The sequence below is a fragment of the Peromyscus maniculatus genome, chromosome 1 (genome assembly GCF_049852395.1).
Source record: "Peromyscus maniculatus bairdii isolate BWxNUB_F1_BW_parent chromosome 1, HU_Pman_BW_mat_3.1, whole genome shotgun sequence".
Lineage (NCBI taxonomy): Eukaryota > Metazoa > Chordata > Mammalia > Rodentia > Cricetidae > Peromyscus > Peromyscus maniculatus.
In genome coordinates, this window is record NC_134852.1 from 188,776,975 (window position 1) to 188,794,195 (window position 17,221).

General features: G+C 41.2%; 1 protein-coding gene across 5 annotated transcripts in view; it reads left to right on the forward strand.

Moving 5' to 3' along the window:
- The first annotated feature begins 412 nt into the window (after nt 1-412).
- The window catches only part of Hectd2 (HECT domain E3 ubiquitin protein ligase 2), a 76,310-nt gene continuing 59,501 nt past the window's right edge, over nt 413-17,221 (forward strand). For 3 of the 5 annotated variants that reach the window (XR_013048277.1, XR_013048275.1, XR_013048278.1), the window contains exon 1: nt 413-589. Coding sequence is in view for 1 of the 5 variants with exons in the window: in XM_042262899.2 (XP_042118833.2) it covers nt 458-589 (132 nt within the window). In the remaining 4 variants the exon portion in view is untranslated. The remainder of the gene's footprint in view (nt 590-17,221) is intronic. The other 2 variants (XR_013048276.1, XM_042262899.2) reach the window with 1 other exon arrangement.

Below are 17,221 nucleotides of genomic sequence, written 5' to 3' on the forward strand. Positions count from 1 at the left end.
CCGGCGCCCCGCTCCCCCCTTTCCCACCCCCGATTCCCCCCACCGGCGCCGCCTCCTCCGCAGGTCCCCTCGCTGGTGACGCGAGGCCGCGGCCCGGAGCCCCAGGCGACCCGCGCGGGAGAGGCGCGCGGCCGAGCGTGCGAGCCGGGCGCGCGCAGGGGCGGCGGAGCCCGGCGGCCGGCCTGGGGCGCGTGCGTGCGCGCGGGGAGGAAGGGGGGCGTGGAGGGAGGGCGCGCGCGCCGACATCCGGGCTCGCGGGGCCGCGCGCCGGCCGGGGGCGGAGCGGCGGCGGCGGCGGTGGTGGGAAGCTGCGGCCCAGAGCCCTCTCGCGGCCGCGGCAGCAGCAGCAGCAGCGCCCGCCACGGCTGCAGTCCGGCCGCCGCCGCCGCCGCCGCCGCCGCCGCCGCCGCCGCCGCCGCCGCCGCCGCCGCCTCGCGCCCCAGCCGCCCGGCCCGACATGAGTGAGGCGGCTCGGGATCCGTCGCCCGGAGCGCCGCCGGCCGTAGCCGCGGCCGCCTCGGAGGAGAGAAAGGGGAAAGAGCCCGAGCGGGAGAAGCTGCCGCCCATCGTGGCGGCCGGCGCAGCCGCGGTAGGTGCGGCGGGGGTCGGGGGTCGGGGGGCGGCGGGCGAGGAAGGCCTGGCGCGGGGACCCCGGGGAAGTCGCGCCTCGAGGGCGAGCGCGGCGGACACTTGGGAGCCCCCTCTGTCCACACTCGGGGAGTGTGGTCCGCTGCCCGACGCTGGGCGTTTGCTTGTCTTCGGGGGGTCGGTCTGGCTCCCGACTTTCTCCAAAGGGTCGGCATCCTCTGTTGGATGAGCAGAGATGTCAGGAGGGCGGCCGTGGGTTCCCACCGGGATGGAAAACCTGCCCGGAGGGCGCCGAGGCAGCGCTTCTCTCTTCTTCGCTTTTTCTGCCCTTTCTTCCTTCAGATTGAACAGACTCCGAGGCGAGTTTCCACCTAATTCTGACCTTTCCGTTGCTATCTGGGGAGTGGGAGGTAGATGCATCCCTCCTGCTTTTATTTTTTTCATGTGGTACAGACATGTGACTTAAAGGAGAGGGGCTTTATCTTCTTTTAAAACTCAGTTATCTAAGCTTAACAGGGGTAATTTGCCAGCTGGATTTCCAAGGGTTATTTGGAAGGCGCTCTCAGCCTTCAAACTACATACTGCCAAATGATGTCATGGGACATCATCCCTTCTTCCCTTCCCCCTGTTCGTACTTGTGGTTGTGAGTCTGGTTGCTTGTAATTAACCTCTGATTCTGACATTCTTATTTGACATACTATTTAAATACTTTGGATAAGTTGGCTTTCATGTATTTAAAGATTATGACTTGTCACGCATCTGTACGTGACAAAATAGTAAAAGTTTAGGGAATATTATACATTTTAAATTTTCTACTTGCAATTAGTTTCTTGAAGCCGCCCTCTTAAATGACTAAGAACTTACTAAAATAGCTCACTGCTCTTTATAAAATATTAGTATTGGAATAATGTTATGATTTGGTGGGTTTCTCAGAAATGTCTAACGCCTGTAATAACTGACAACTCTTTTATCCTAAGTCAGTGCAGCAAATCCTGGACAGCAATGACACATTTAAGAGTAGCTACAGCTGATTGGTAAATTGCAGCTGTGGTTAGGGATTTCCTTGGGAAATGCTTTGAAGCAATTTGTCATTAAATTGAAGTCCTGGTTCCTGCTGGGGATGCCCTGGGTTTTCAGAGCTTATTATATAGGATTTCTTAACCCCAAAGTGTTTGTTTGGTTTGTTTGTTTTCAAATCTGTGTGTGTGTGTGTCTGGGGTGTGTGTGTGTGTGTGTGTGTGTGTGTGTGTCTTAGTGTGAGTGTACGCGTGCAGAGGTCGGGAAACCTCTGGTGTCAGTCCTCATCTTTGAACTTACTTGAGACAAGGTCTCTTGTTTCTGAGTCTTCATAAACCAGCTTTCCAGGATTCTCTTTATCTCTGTCTCTTATCGATCTATAGGGGCCTTGGGATTACAGGCACACACCACTGAACCCATCTTTACGTGGGTTCTGAGGATGTGAACTCAGATCCCCACACCTAGAGGCAAATGATTTTACCTACTGAGCCATCTCCCCAGCCTCCCAGCAGTTTTTTCCTGAGGTAGTTATTAAGGGGGGGAAATGTATCTGTTTTTAGAAGCAATTATATGAATGATTTAGTTTCTAAAGTCAAGTACCTTTCCCCAAATCTATATTTATATCAGTGTAACTGAAAGAAAGGTTTGTAATAAAAAAAAATTACGGAAGTTGATACAGTGTGGATGTAAGTCTAATGTGTAATATTTGAAGCCCATAGGTCTTTGTAATTTCAAGTTTTTCAGATTTTGAGAAAGTAACTAAGCACATATACTACATGTAATATCTACAGTGAAGTTCCAGCCAATTTCTCAGAATCAATTATATTTAAAACTGTAGAAAATATATTGTCTGATTATGCTAAATAGAATAAGGTTAAAAACTTACTTGCCTCATGTCATTTCAAGACAGATTCATGTTTTTGCCACCAAATGAATTGCAAAGACATTTATTTCAGAATTGTGGACTGGACAAAAAGACTATAGTTTAAGAATATTTTAAATCTTGTAAGTAAGCATTGGGGGCGAAAACAGTTTGGAATAGAAAACTTGGGACTCTGAAGGGAGTTTCTGGTGGTGCCTTGAAGGGTCTTTCAACAGGTACTGCTGTTGGAATTTTAAATGGCACTTTAAGGGAACAGTATGTGTATTGTGTATTTGTCAAGGGCATTTTCAGAGCTGAAGTTTTTGAGGTATCACAATAAAAGGTCTAAGAAAAAATATGCTGACCTGAAAGTCAGAAAAGCCAGCCACTGGAATGACCGACTTCTCCAGTGGATTGGGGAGGACTTGACGGAATATGGTGGACAGGGAAGGACAGTTTGCTGCCTCTTGGGTTGTTTTTGAACTCCTTATTAGTTAAGCAACTCAAGGTTTGTTTAGCAACCTAATTGGCATCTGTAACTTTGGGGGGCATTTTAGTGATTCTTCCTTTTTGCCCAAATTAGTAGCTTTGTTTTTCCAAGTTGAGCTTATGTTATATTTCAATCCAAGTGGCCCTGTAGCCATGGCTTTTTCAGAGAATTGGTGTGCCATGGTTGTGACAGTGTGGACACAGGCAAGAGTGACAGCTCGAAAGCAGAAGCCAGATCATGTTGATCCTAAACAAGGCTAAAAAGTTGAAGCTGAATTCTGAAGGTTTAAAGAGGGGATGAGATTCTCCCTCTAGGATGGGAGAGAGAATGCTAGAAACTGATAGATCCTGACATTCCCTCAATGCCAAGTGCAGTTCCATTCAGAAGATGCCTGACACAGGACTCAAACTAGATGGACCATAGAGTTACTTTGGTAGCATGTTGAGGTCCTGACTCACAATCCCACCCTAGTTTTCAGCCTTTGATGAAACCACAGTAAAATCACCTGGGAAACAAGCTCTTTCAGTCAGAATTTCAGAGGAGGAAGTGGAGACATTATATTTTTCTTTTAACTCCTTGGTGTAGCTGAGAGTGAAAACTGATGCTGTATATAATGAATTAGGAGATCCATGAGCATGGCCCAAGAGAAAGAGAAAGAATTTGAAGTAGTGTGTGCATGTGGGTATGCATGTGAAGGGCCACTGATGGAAGTCCTGAATTCACTCAGGTTGACAGACTGAAGTGGAGACGAATATCATCAATTAATTACTGGTTTAATACAAATGTTAGAAAAACATAGCAAAAAAAGGAGAGGCAGAATTAACTGAGGCAAGTGAGGATAAGTTCGATTGCTTTAATATTTGATATTTAATGAGCTGAACATGGGATTCTCCATGGAATGGGATATACCAAGGAATAAAATGGATTCAAGAAATCTAAATTTTATATAAACTGGGGAGGTGAAGAGAAATCAGTTTAAACTCTGTCAGTCTGCCCCCCCACACCCCCGTGTGTGTGTGTGTGTGTGTGTGTGTGTGTGTGTGTGTGTGTGTGTGTGTGTTGCAGAGGATCAAGCACTCAGGGCTTTGCACACATACATTCTACCACTGAGTTAGATCTCCATCCCTAGTTTAGAATTTCAAAGGGAACTTTGCCCACAAATAGAAGACTCGGAACTGTGTCAAATAGGTAGGAGAAGAGTTTGAGAGAAAACACAAGGTGCATAATAGAGGGCAAGAGTGAGAAGTTTGTGTTGTGTATAAATGGGTTGCTGGAAGCCCTGGACCAAGATGGAACTACCAGTCACTGAACATGTGTTATGCCTAGCCTAGCTGTGCACTAAATGCTGCAGAAACCACAGACCAAGTTTATCCACAGGTCCTGCCTCAGGTGATTCGGGGCTGATGATTAAGAGCACATCAGTATGTTAACATCACAATAAGCTACAGAAACAGTTTGCAGTATAGGAGATCGCTGTGCTCAGAACTGTGCCGAAAGGCCTTGAAGCAAAGGCAGTTATTTAAGCTGCCTGGCCGTTCAAGGAATGGTAGGATCTGGGTGAGCAAAAGAAAATACGCAAGGTAAACAGTGGGGAAAATAACATGAGCAAGCCTTCACGGGGAAAGTTGGGAGCAATAAAACAAGCCCAGTGGCAGCATGCTGGGGCCTTGGGGGAGGGAAGTAAGAGTGCGTGGGGGCTGGAGAAGTTTGGACGTTTTCCCTGTGGCTAATGGGAAGGAAGCCTTTGGAATTCTCTGAATAGAAGAACAACATAATGAAGTTCCTGGTAGTATGTAGTTAGACTGGAGGAGGTGGGAAGAAAGTGAGGAAGGAGGGTTGTGGCCCATGCTTGAGATGACAAACACATCCATTGGAGTGGTGACCACAGACCACAGTGGTGTCTACAAAGTGGTCAGGGTGGAAGAGAAAAAAGATTAATATAGGGGAAACAAACAGTTTTCCAGTGAAAATTTCTCAGAAGGAAAAAAAAAGGCATATTAAAAAAAAGCAGTCCATGCAGTAACATTCAAAAAATGTGTGTGTGTGTGTGTGTGTGTGTGTGTGTGTGTGTGTGGTTGTATGTAAGTGTAAACTTACCTAAATGCTGCCCAGCTTATCATTTGGAACATCTTATATATGGAAACTCTTGTGCTTTTTGTCTGATGTATTCTAAATGATGCTGAATGTATCCTACATAATTTAATAAACTACAGATTTTAAAAAATATATGTGACCTGATGTGGTGGTACATGCTTTATCTTGAGTTCCAGGAGAGTTGGGACTACATAGCAAGTCTCTCCCCACCCCCTCAAAAGTGTATATAATAAATAATAACTATTGAGTACATACTCTGCGCTATCCGTTTTTTCATGTGTTGTGTGTCATTTAGTCAGTTAATGCAACCAGCAACAATCACACAACAAACCAGTGTATAAGTTATTATCCCATTTTTTTCAGGACAGAAATTTAAATCAGATTTCTTATACCTTGCTAAAGGGTAAAATGATACTCAGGTACAATGGTTGTTTCAAAAATATGCTTTTCCCTATTCTAAACTCCATGTGTCCCTCTCTGGTGGCAGCATGGGGCACAAAGAGCCTCCACCTAAAGCAGTAATTCCAATTTGGAAAAGAGGATGCCGTCCAGCAACATATTTGTTTAAACTTGTTTCCAAAGATGGGAATATTATGGGAAAGAAAATATATTCTAGAATATCTGATCATTTGGTTTTAATGTTATGGTATGAATATGTAATTAAATTCTATATAAAACAAAGCAATCTGATAAAGTAAAAATAACCTCTCAGAGAGATTAAAATAGTCCTTAAAGAGTTTTCAGTTAAGAAAAGAGGAATGGTAGCTATATAAATACATATCCTGGGTATCTAATTTTAAGTGGATTGTAAAGTCTCTCAACTTTTTTTTTTTTTTTTTTTGGCTGCAAAACCAGAATGCACATCTGCTTATCCTCCCATTCTTGCTTAACCCAGGATTTGGAACAAAAATAATATGACTATATTTAACAACTGGAAAAAATGTGTTTATAAATTGTGAACCAGAAAATGCCCCCAAAATGTCAAGTGTAAGACCACTTTGCTATTTGTAATTCTTTGTCTATGAAGTGAGGAAAATAATAATAGCACCCGTATCACATAATAGATATGAAATCTAAAATAATACACAAAAAATCTACATCTGTACTGAGAAATTGTAAGTCAGTCAGCCCTTGCTATTCCTCTTATTTTGGTACTTTTCTTCTCAGCCCTCTGTATCAAGTGTAAGCTCTGCACCAATCCATCCCTTTTCCAGGCCTCACAGAATTAAGAGATGCCCTACACTCTGAACTCTTCAAGACTGGTATATGGGAGAATTCATATAAATTTCTTTTTGAAGAAGAAAAAATAGCTGCAAAGGGGGTATTAGCTTAGTGTTACAAGAATTAGCAAGTGCTTTTGGCATTGTTTTAAAATTAGCTTCCTTGGTTTTAGAGTTGAGGAAAAAAAGATCCACTGTGGCTAAATGAGGAAGTGGGTGGAGCTGAGAAGGCTCTGAGAAGCTTTATCTGATTTTTCACCTACTTTTTCTAGCATTACAGTTAAATGTATGGGTAAAATGTTTTATGTTGATCCTTATACAAATAACTAGTTGTTCTTAAGTTGATATTCCTACCTTAAGAAGGATCTGTGTGGCATTTTAGATAAGAGTTAAACTATTGTTAAGAATGAATATAGTTGGACTGGAGTATAGCCCAGTGGTAGAGCACTTTCCCAGCATGCACAAAGTTAGGTTCCATCCCCAGGTCCAGAGGTAGGGATCAAAGACTGGAATGACTATAGTTGAATGCATGGTTTAAATGTAAAATTTATTGAAATTTTACTAATTAGGTTGAATTGAAAAGTTATTCTGGCTGGGTGGTGGTGGCGCACGCCTTTAATCCCAGCACTTGGGAGGCAGAGGCAGGCGGATCTCTGTGAGTTCGAGGCCAGCCTGGTCTCCAAAACGAGTTCCAGGAAAGGCGCAAAGCTACACAGAGAAACCCTGTCTCAAAAAACCAAAAAAAGAAAAAGAAAAAGAAAAGTTATACTGAAGTTTAGTTATCAGAGGTACAATAAAATTAACTTGGTGTTAATTCAGATGTTTTTATTAAAGAACAGCAAGATTCTTATTAATTAGTGGTAGGATTATGACCTTATTCTAAAATAGTATTTAGGTCTGGAGAGATGGCTCAGTGGTTAAGAGCACTTATTGCCCTTCCAGAGGACTGAAATTCAGTTCCCAGCACCCGTGTTGGGTGGTCCACAACCACCTCTGACTCCAGCTCCATGGGCTCTGATAACCTCTTCTTGCCTCTGCACACCTGCACACTTATGCACACACCTACACAGACACAGCCAGGCACACACACAGGTAAAAATAAAGCCTAAAAGTATTTTGCTGTGTAAGGGCTCCCCCCCCCCCCCCCCCGTGTGTGTGTTGTGAAGCAGATGAATACATCTCAGAGGCCGCCTTGCCTCCTGATGGTAAGTGAACACTGAAGGTCAGTGCTGAAGTGCTGATGTCTGTGACAGTCAGTTGTCAGCTGTCGTTAAGATTAATTGCATTGCGACTTTTTTTTTTTTGGATTAAAGTGTATTGGTTTATTTTAGTCTGTTATGGGTAGGATTATCAAACTGCTGTGCATGTATAATGGTACTCAGAGAGTCTGTTTAAGCCATTAATATAAAACAGCTCTTCTGGGGGATCTATGGTTCTGCCATATGTCTCAGAAAGAGCAGAACCTCTGTGGCCAGGAAATGACTACATTTCCCAGTCATCTCCCCCACATGTATTTTTTTTTATTAAGACATTTTTTATTCATTTTACATACCAATCACAGATCCTCCTCTGCATTGTGACTTCTATAATGGAAAATAACGTTAGTTCGAGCTTAGAGTCTCTTAAAAAAAAAAAAGTAAACTGTATCTTAGGTGAGCCTTGTGTCAATTAAGTGATAATAAAATTATTTCAAAATCTTTATCTTTATTAATATCTTATAAAGGATACAGTTTATATAAAAATTCTACTTGGGGACTGGTACTATGTAGTTTAGAAAAAAAGGTCACAACTTAAGAGTACCTGAAAATTCACACTTTAAGAATATAAAGTTAGTATTTGGGATTTTGTAATCCAGCGTCTTAACTGTAGGGAAAGAATATAAAAGAGAACATATCTTACCTGGTATCAAGACCTGAAATAGTTCTTTTATGGATTCTAAATACACTTGAGGCCTTATATCTGATATGCTCCTGATTGGTAGCTAGAAGAGTTTGTTTTAGAAACGGACAAAGCAAGAGATCTTAAGTATTGCTTATTTTAACTTAAAACACACAGATGTATTTGCCTGTTACTCATTTGACATAATGACCTTTACTGAGTACTTCAGGAAACCATTTACTCTTTTGTAAAAAGTAGTTTTTATATCCATCATAGCTAGTCCACCCTGCATCCCTTGAGACTGAAGGATGGGTTTTATAGATGTAGAAATTCAATTTAGTGTATTTCAGAGACTGTAAGATAGGGGGAGAGATTACCATTTTATAGCATTGTGTGATGGAACAGAGGCAATTATACCTTTATCAAGTATTGTGTTGGAATATAAACAAAAATGTTTATCTTCTAAGGCAGTTTTTGGAGGATGATCAAAGTAGATTGTACTAAAATCATATTCACAACAGAAATTGGTACTTAAAACTCATCAATGAAAACTGGATACCTCCCCTTTGGGCATCTAATAGAAAATATGATTTAAGAAATTAGATATTTGACTCAGATATTGTTCCTCAATAGATTTTGAAAGTAGGACTCAAATATTCAAAGAAAATAAGGTTGAAATACATCATTATGTGTTAATATGAGCAGAGCAGGTATTCTAAGTATTTGTGTATTTAACTTTTTAATATTATTTAATATTGTAATATAACATATAACCTGAATGTTTATATAGTCAGAAAACTGTGGAGGCCCATGTTAGGTACTAGCAAAATAAAAATTATTATAATTAGACTTTTCTGCTGCTTCAAATATGAACTTATTTAATAAATTCATGGACCATCTCTGCTCAGAGAATGAATTCTATTATTTATTACTAGGTTGAAGTATTTTGAGTATATTTTTCTCTCAATGAATTTTTAAAGTTCAACTCCCTGCCCCCTCCCATCCTCGGCTCTTTGTGTTTCAATCTGTAACAGCTGGTTGAGTATCCTCCTCCTGTCTATTCTTCAACACATACAGCCCACTGTTTGCAGGCTGGCCATATTCCAAGACTTCATCTCTAGTATTCTTCTGCAGAACTCCAGACAAGACTGAAAACCCTGAAAGTCAGTTATAGTGTGTGTGGCAGGTCGCAGCTTAAGACGGGGTGCAGTGTTCGTCAGCATTTCAGTCCCTACAACTTCATCAGAGTTTTCTCGTCAGTCCTTGTCATTGCCTTCATTCTCTAGCTTCCCATTCATGGTCAGTTCATTCACATGATTTCTGCCATTCCATCCCACTGAATCTGTTTGTCTGTGCTGTCTCTTAAGATATTGTAGTTATTCATTGGGATAGATGCACCCTAATAATAGTATAATAATAACCCAATAATACTAATAGTTATTATTATTATATTTGGTTGATATTATTATTGTTGTTATTATTATTATTATCAGTTTTTCAAGACAGGGTTTCTCTGTGTAACAGCCCCGGCTGTCCTGAAACTCACTTCGTAGACAAGGTTGACCTCAAACTCACAGAGATCCGCCTGCTGCTGTCTCCCAAGTGCTGGGATTAAAGGCATATGCCACCACCGCCCAGCTTTCTTTTAAATTATTTTATGTATATGTGTTTTTATGCCTGCGTGGTATCTGTGCACACCATGTGTTTGCCTGGTGCCCTTAGTGGTCAGAAGAGGGCGTTGGATTCCCTGGAGGTACAGATGGTTGTAAGCTGCCATGTGTTTGCTGGGAATCAAATACTGGTTCTTTGGAAGAACGGTCAGTGCTCTTAACCACTGAACCATCTCTCCAGCCCCCTTGGTTTTTTAACACATCGCTTTCTTCTGGATTTCTTCTCTTTCATCACTTACTCTTTACTTCCCATACTATCTCACATCAAACAGTTTTACCCCTATATTGTTTGTTCCTGTATACAAAGCCCTATTAGAAAATGTCAGTTAATTTATCATGTAAAACCATATTTGCTACTGAGCCTTGGCTCCTTGTCTAGTTACTCACAAACTGTATATCTGCCTACATCACCCTAAGATGTTCCTCCAATTAGCCCTCTTCATTGCAATGAGATGCCAAAATATGTTTTCTCTTGAAATTTCAAGCATTATATGTTGTTCATTTCTCATATAACTTATTAAACAGTTTCTCATCCTCACTGCTTCAAACTTAGACTATTAATAGTTCTTGCCATTTCATTCTTGGTTGGCCAGGCTGCCATCTTTTAGTCACTCTTTAAACTATATCAGTTCAGGTTCCATTTCTTGAAATTGGGTTGATTTATCTCCCAATACTATGTATCTCTTTTCAATTTTCTCTCTTACCTTTGGGAATCAACATTACAAATGTAAGAGAGATTAGGACTATAGTGGTTATATAGTTGCTAACTAAATTAATTATTTTATTAGTATTTCAAAATCTCACAAGTGAACTCAGCAGTGTTCCTGGAGGCTTCATCTTTATTAAGACAAGGTGAAGGAAGGGAGAGGGAAAAACTGCAAGCCTTTCCTAAATCATTAGGGCATTAGAGGTCTCCCTAAAGTATACTTAATTTTGTATGTATATTAATTTCCTCTGGTTAGTTGAGTTACTCCTAAAGTTATTAAATATCATTCAACATCAATAAAAGTATAAGCACAAAGAGTAGTTAGAAACTTGCCAGTATATTATATTTAACATTTTTATTTCCACATGTCAAGCCCCTACTAGCGATGGCTACTATAGCTAGTGTGGGAGTCCATCTGAGTCCAGCTCTGACTTGGTGAAGGGTTCTTGCGGGGAGGAGTGGGAATGGAGAAATGATAAATAGAAAGAGATGATAAGAAAGACAAACACAGGATAGCTTCAGGAGGATCCTGGGCCCTTACCCAGTTGCCTCGAGTACAATGCCAAAGGCCGAGGCAAAAGACCTCCCCCTTTCAAGATCAAAGCACAATGTACAGCCAAGTGTAGACCCTTCAAAACACCTGGTACCCACGCCCAAGGCCAAATCATCCCATTATGCAGCCTTGCTGAGTAAAGCAAGCTCAGAACTCTGACTTTGAGTAAGCTCTTACTAGGGAGCCCTTGTGGGCCCCCACAAGCTAGAGGTTCTGTGATGTGGTGATTTAAAAGTGTAGACTTGATAGTCAGTAGAATGGAGTTTGAACTCTGGTTCCCATGGTGTAGATGTAACCAACCGTCTTATTAAATAAGAAACACAGAACCAATGCAAAGAAGAAAGCCAAGAGGTCAGAACTCAGAGCTAAAACCTTACCCTTCCTCCTGCGGTGGTCCTACCTCTCCGAACCAGAGCTATTTCCTGTGTTAAAGTCTTTATATAGACTTTCTGTTCTGCCTTCTCATTGGTTGTAAACCCAACCACATGACCGCCTCGTCTAAATAGACCTCCAGGTTTTCTATTGATTGGTATTGAGATTAAAGGCATGTGTATCCAATACTGGCTGTATCCCTGAACACACAGAGACTTACCTAGCTCTGCCTACCAAATGCTGGGATTACAAGCATACACCACCACTGCCCTGCTTTCTTATGGCTTGCTAATAGCGCTGACCCCTGGGCAACTTTATTTATTAACATACAAATGACATTTTAATACAAATAAAATATCACCATACCATGGTCTGTGAACTTGAGCATGGATGACATTTCAAGTTCCTCATCTGTACAATGAAGTGTGAGTACTGCTCTAGTCTGCTTTTCTATCGCTGTGATAAACGCCACACCAAAAACAAGTTGGGGGAGGAAAGGGTTTGTTTTATCTTATACTATACTGTCCATCATGAAGGGAAACCAAAGTAGGAACTCGAGGCAGGGACCTGGAGCAGAAACTATAGAGGAACATGGCTTACTGGCTTGTTCCCAGGCTTCTGTTCAGCTCAGGCCCACCTGCCTAGGGATGGTACTCCCCACAGTAGACTGGGCCCTCCTGCATCAATTAGCAGTCAAGAAAATGCCTCACAGACATGCTCATAGGCCAGTCTGATGGAGGCAGTTCTTCAGTTGAGGTCTTCTCTTTCCACGTGTGTCAAGTTGACAACCAAGATTAGCCACACAAGTATCTGTATCATAGGAATGTTTTAATGGATTAAAGCATCAAATATAGTAGTAGGGGTATAGTAAACATCCAATGAATGATCTGTTCCAGTGTGGTGTTATAGCAGTAATAATCATTTCTTGAGTATTCATTATATTGTAGTTGTAATAAGACCTTTGACATATATGTCTATGATTCTGAGATTTGTGATTCCTTTCCCATATCTATTAAAAGACTATATTTTCGCTGGGCGGTGGTGGCGCACGCCTTTAATCCCAGCACTCGGGAGGCAGAGCCAGGCGGATCTCTGTGAGTTCGAGGCCAACCTGGGCTACCAAGTGAGTTCCAGGAAAGGCGCAAAGCTACACAGAGAAACCCTGTCTCGAAAAACCAAAAACAAACAAACAAACAAACAAACAAACAAACAAAAGACTATATTTTCAGTTACATAATATGTTCAACTTTTCTATATATGTGTGGATGTTCATGTGTGTGTGCACATGAGTGTAGAAGTCAGGGCTGGGCACCTTCTTCAGTTATTCTCCACATGATTTTTAAGACACAGTCTGCCCTCACCACTTAGCTACCCTGGCCAATTATTGGGTGTTTGGATCCAAACTCAGGTCCTCATGCTTGTGGAGCAAGCACTTTGCCAACTGAGGCATCTTCCCAGCCCAGGTATGTTGAACTTTTATAGATAGTGTTGTGTCCTCTAACTCTAACAAAGAAATATTAACTTGGGATTCACTGAGCTGCATAAGCAAATAGCAATAGCAAAGTCTGTGAGCAGCCAAAGAGGTCACACATGAAAAAAAAATGCATCTAGCTGGGCGTTGATGGTGCATGCCTTTAATCCCAGCACTCGGGAGGCAGAGCCAGGTGGATCTCTGTGAGTTCGAGGCCAGCCTGGTCTACAGAATGAGATCCAGAACAAGCACCAAAACTACACAGAGAAACCCGGTCTCGAAAAATTAAAAAAAAAAAAATGCATCTATGTTCTTGTGGAAATACATCCTTCAGATTCTCAATGTCTTATTACATTTTGGGTGGAGCATATGTATATGTGTGCATATTTTTATGTGTTCAGTTACACATGTGTGTGCAAGTTCAAGTGTATACAAGTGTGTATATACATACATGTGCAGTGGAAATCAGCAGACAACCTTGAGCCTTCAACAGGCACTCCCACCTTTGTGTTTTAAGGCAAGGTCTTTCTCAACTAACCTGGAGTCCGGCCCGCACACTCCAAGGATCTGCCTGTGTCCACCTCCTCAGTGCTAGGATTACAAGCATGTACCACCATGCCTGTTTTATTTTTATTTTTCTCTCATCCATTATATCCTGACTGTAGTTTCCTATTATGAGAAATCCACATGAGTCTGTTTAAGGGAGTGACAAGGATTTATGAAAGTAATAAAGGGGAAGATACACTCACAAATACAGAACCAAGTGAACAGCCACTGTCTAATCTTCCAGTCCCTCCCCCCAACTCCCTTCTCTCACATATCCACTCCTCCTGTGTTTACCTTCCAAAAAAATAAAAAAGAACAGGCTTCCCAGAGATATCCACCAAACATGCCCTAACAAGATACAATAAGACTGGCACAAATCCTCACTTCAAGGCTGCATGAGGTAACCCAGTAAGAGGAAAGGGGGTCCCAAAAGAGTCAGAGACACCCGCCTTCACTGTTGTGAGTCACACAAGAACACCAAGCTACACAATCATAAAGTACATACAAAGGACCTAGCTCAGACCTGTAGGGGTCCACGTTTGTCACTTCAGTCTCTGGGAGCCCCCATGAGCCCTGCTTAGTTGATTCTGTGGGCCATGTTCTTGTGGTGTCCTTGATGCCTCTGGCTCCTACAATCCTTCCTCCCCTATATTCAGTTGTTTTTACTCTTACTCTTTTGGCTCTTTAGTCTTTGGGGGACCCGCCACCCAGCTCCCAAATAAATCACACAGAGGCTTAGTCTTACTTAAGAATGCCCGGCCTTAGCTTGGCTTCTTTCTAGCTAGCTTTTCTTAACTTAAATTATCCCCTCTACCTTTTGTCTCTGGGCTTTTATCTTTCTCTATTCTCTATGCCCTTCATCCCCACCCACAAAATCTATTCTATTTCCCCTTCCCACAAAGATCCATGTGTCCCCCTTTAATCTCTCCTTGTTACTTAGCCTTACTGGGTCTGTGGATTGTAGCCATAAAAGTAATGGTTATCCTTTACTTAACAGCTAATGTGCACTTAAAAGTGAGTACATACCATGTTTGTCTTCCTGGGTCTAGGTTATCTCACTCAGGATGATCTTTTCTAGTTCCATTCATTTACCTGCAAATTTCATGATATCATTGTTCTTAACAGCTGAGCAATACATTTTCTTTATCCATTCTTCAGATAAGGGACATCTAGTTTGTTTCCAGTTTCTGGCTATTATGAATAAAGTGGCAATGATCATAGTTGAGCAAGTGTCCTTGTGGTAGGATGGAGTGTTCTTTGGGCTTATGCCCAAGAGTGGTATAGCTGGATCTTGAGGTAAATCAATTCCCAATTTTTTGACAAACTGCTATATTGATTTCCAAAGTGGCTGTACAAGTTTGCACTCCCACAAGCAATGTAGGAGTGTTTGTGTTTTTGATCTTAGCCATTCTGACAGGTGTGAGAAGGAATCTTGAAAGTAATTCTGATTTGTATTTCCATGATGGCTAAGGATGTTGAACATTTCTTTAAGTATTTCTTAGCCATTTGAGATTCTTCTGTTGAGAATTCTGTTTAGATCTGTACCCCATTTTTTAGTTGAATTATTTGGTTTGTTGGTGTAGTTTCTTGAGTTCTTTATATATTTTGGATATTAGCCCTCTGTCAGTTGTGGAGTTGGTAAAAAATTTTTCCCATTCTCTAGGCTGTCATTTTTTCCCGTTGACAGTGGGCTTTGCCTTACAGAAGCTTTTCAGTTTCATGAGGTCTCATTTATTGATTGTTGCCTGAAGCATGATCCTAATTAGTCTTATTAATAAAAACCAGGAGTCAGATATCAGGGTAAAGCTGAAAAATCAGAGAAGCAGAGCAGCAGCCACTAGAGACTTCTTACCTCTATGAATCATCATCAGACTGAGTGGAGGAACCGAAATCTTGTCTCCACCCGCCTTATATTCCTGTCTCCACCTCCCAATCGTGCTGGGATTAAAGGTGTGAGCCTTCCAAGTACTGGGATTAAAAGTATGAGCCTCCCACGTGCTGGGATTAAAAGTGTGAGCCACCACCACCTGACCTCTGTGGTTAACTAGTGGCTAGCTCTGCCCTCTGATCTCCAGGCAAGCTTTGTCAGAACACAAACAAAATATCACACAACAGTTCTTAGTACTTGTGCTATCGGTGTTCTGTTCAGGAAGTTGTCTCCTGTGCCAATGTGTTCAAGGCTATTTCCCATTTTCTTTTCTATTAGGTTCAGTATATCTGGTTTATTCTGAGATCTTTGATCCACTTGGACTTGAGTTTTTTGCAGGGTGATGAGTATGGATCTATTTGCATTCTTCTACATGCTGACATCCAGTTAGACCAGCACCATTTGTTGACAATGCTTTCTTTTTTCCTGTTCTATATTTCTGGCTTCTTTACCAAAATTCATGTGTCCATATGTGTGTAAATTTTTGTCTGTCTTCAATTTGATTTCATTGATACACCTGTCTATTTATATGCCAGTACCATGCAGTTTTTGTTACTATAACTCAGTAATACAGTTTGAAATCAGGGATGGTGATACCTCTGGCAGTTCTTCTATTGTACAGGATTGTTTTAGCTATCCTAGATTTCTTTTTGTTTTTCTATGTAAAGTTAAGTATTGTCCTTTCCAGGTCTGTAAAGAATTGCATTGGAATTTGATGGGGATTTCATTGAATCCATAGATTGCTTTTGGTAGAATGGCCATTTTTATTATGTTAATCCTACTGACCCATGAGCATGGGAGATCTTTTCATCTTCTCCAATTTCTTTCTTCAAAAACCTAAAGTTCTTGTCCTTTTCACTTACTTGGTTAGAGTTTACCCCAAGATGTTTTATTTGTGGCTATTATGAAGGGTGTTATTTCCCTGATTTCTTTCTCAGCCTGTTTGTCATTTGTGTTTAGGAGGGCCACTGATTTTTTTTTTTTTTTTTAGTTAATCTTGTATTTAGCCAAGTCACCAAAGGTGTTTATCAGCTGTAGGAGTTCTCTGGTAGAATTTTTTTGGTTGCTTATGTATACTATCATATCATCTGCAAATAATGAAACTTTGACTTTTTCCTTTCCAATTTATGTCCCCTTGATCTCCTTCAGTTGTCTTATGCTCCAGCTAGAACGTCAAGTACTATATTGAATAGATATGGAGAGAATGGACCACCTTGTCTTGTTCCTGAGTTTTGGTGAGATTGATTTGAGATTCTTTCCATTTGATTTGATGTTCTTTCAGACTTGCTGTAAATTGCCCTTATTCAGATGTGCTTCATTCCAGGACTTTTGTCATGAAGGGGTGTTGAGTTTTGTCAGAGGCTTTTTCAGCATCTAATGAGATGATCATGTGGTTTTTGTTTTGCAGTTTGTTGATATGGTAGATTACATTGGCAGATTTTCATATGTTGAACCATTCCTACATCTCTAGGATGAAGCCTACTTGATCATAGTGGATGATCTTCTTAATGTGTACTTGGATTTGGTTTGCGAGTATTTTATTGAGTATTTTTGCATCAATGTTCATGGGGAAAATTGGTCTGTAATTCTCTTTCTTGGTTGAATCTTTGTGTGGTTTAGGTATTGGAGTGACTGTGGCCTCATAAAATGAATTCAGAAATGTTTCTTCTATTTCTATTTTATATAATAATTTGAGGAGTATTAGCATTAGCTCTTCTTTGAAAGTCTGGTAGAATTCTGTGCTAAAACCATCTGGCCCTGGGCTTTTAATGACTGCTTCTATTTCCTTAGGGGTTATGAGTCTATTTAAATTGTTTATCTGATCTG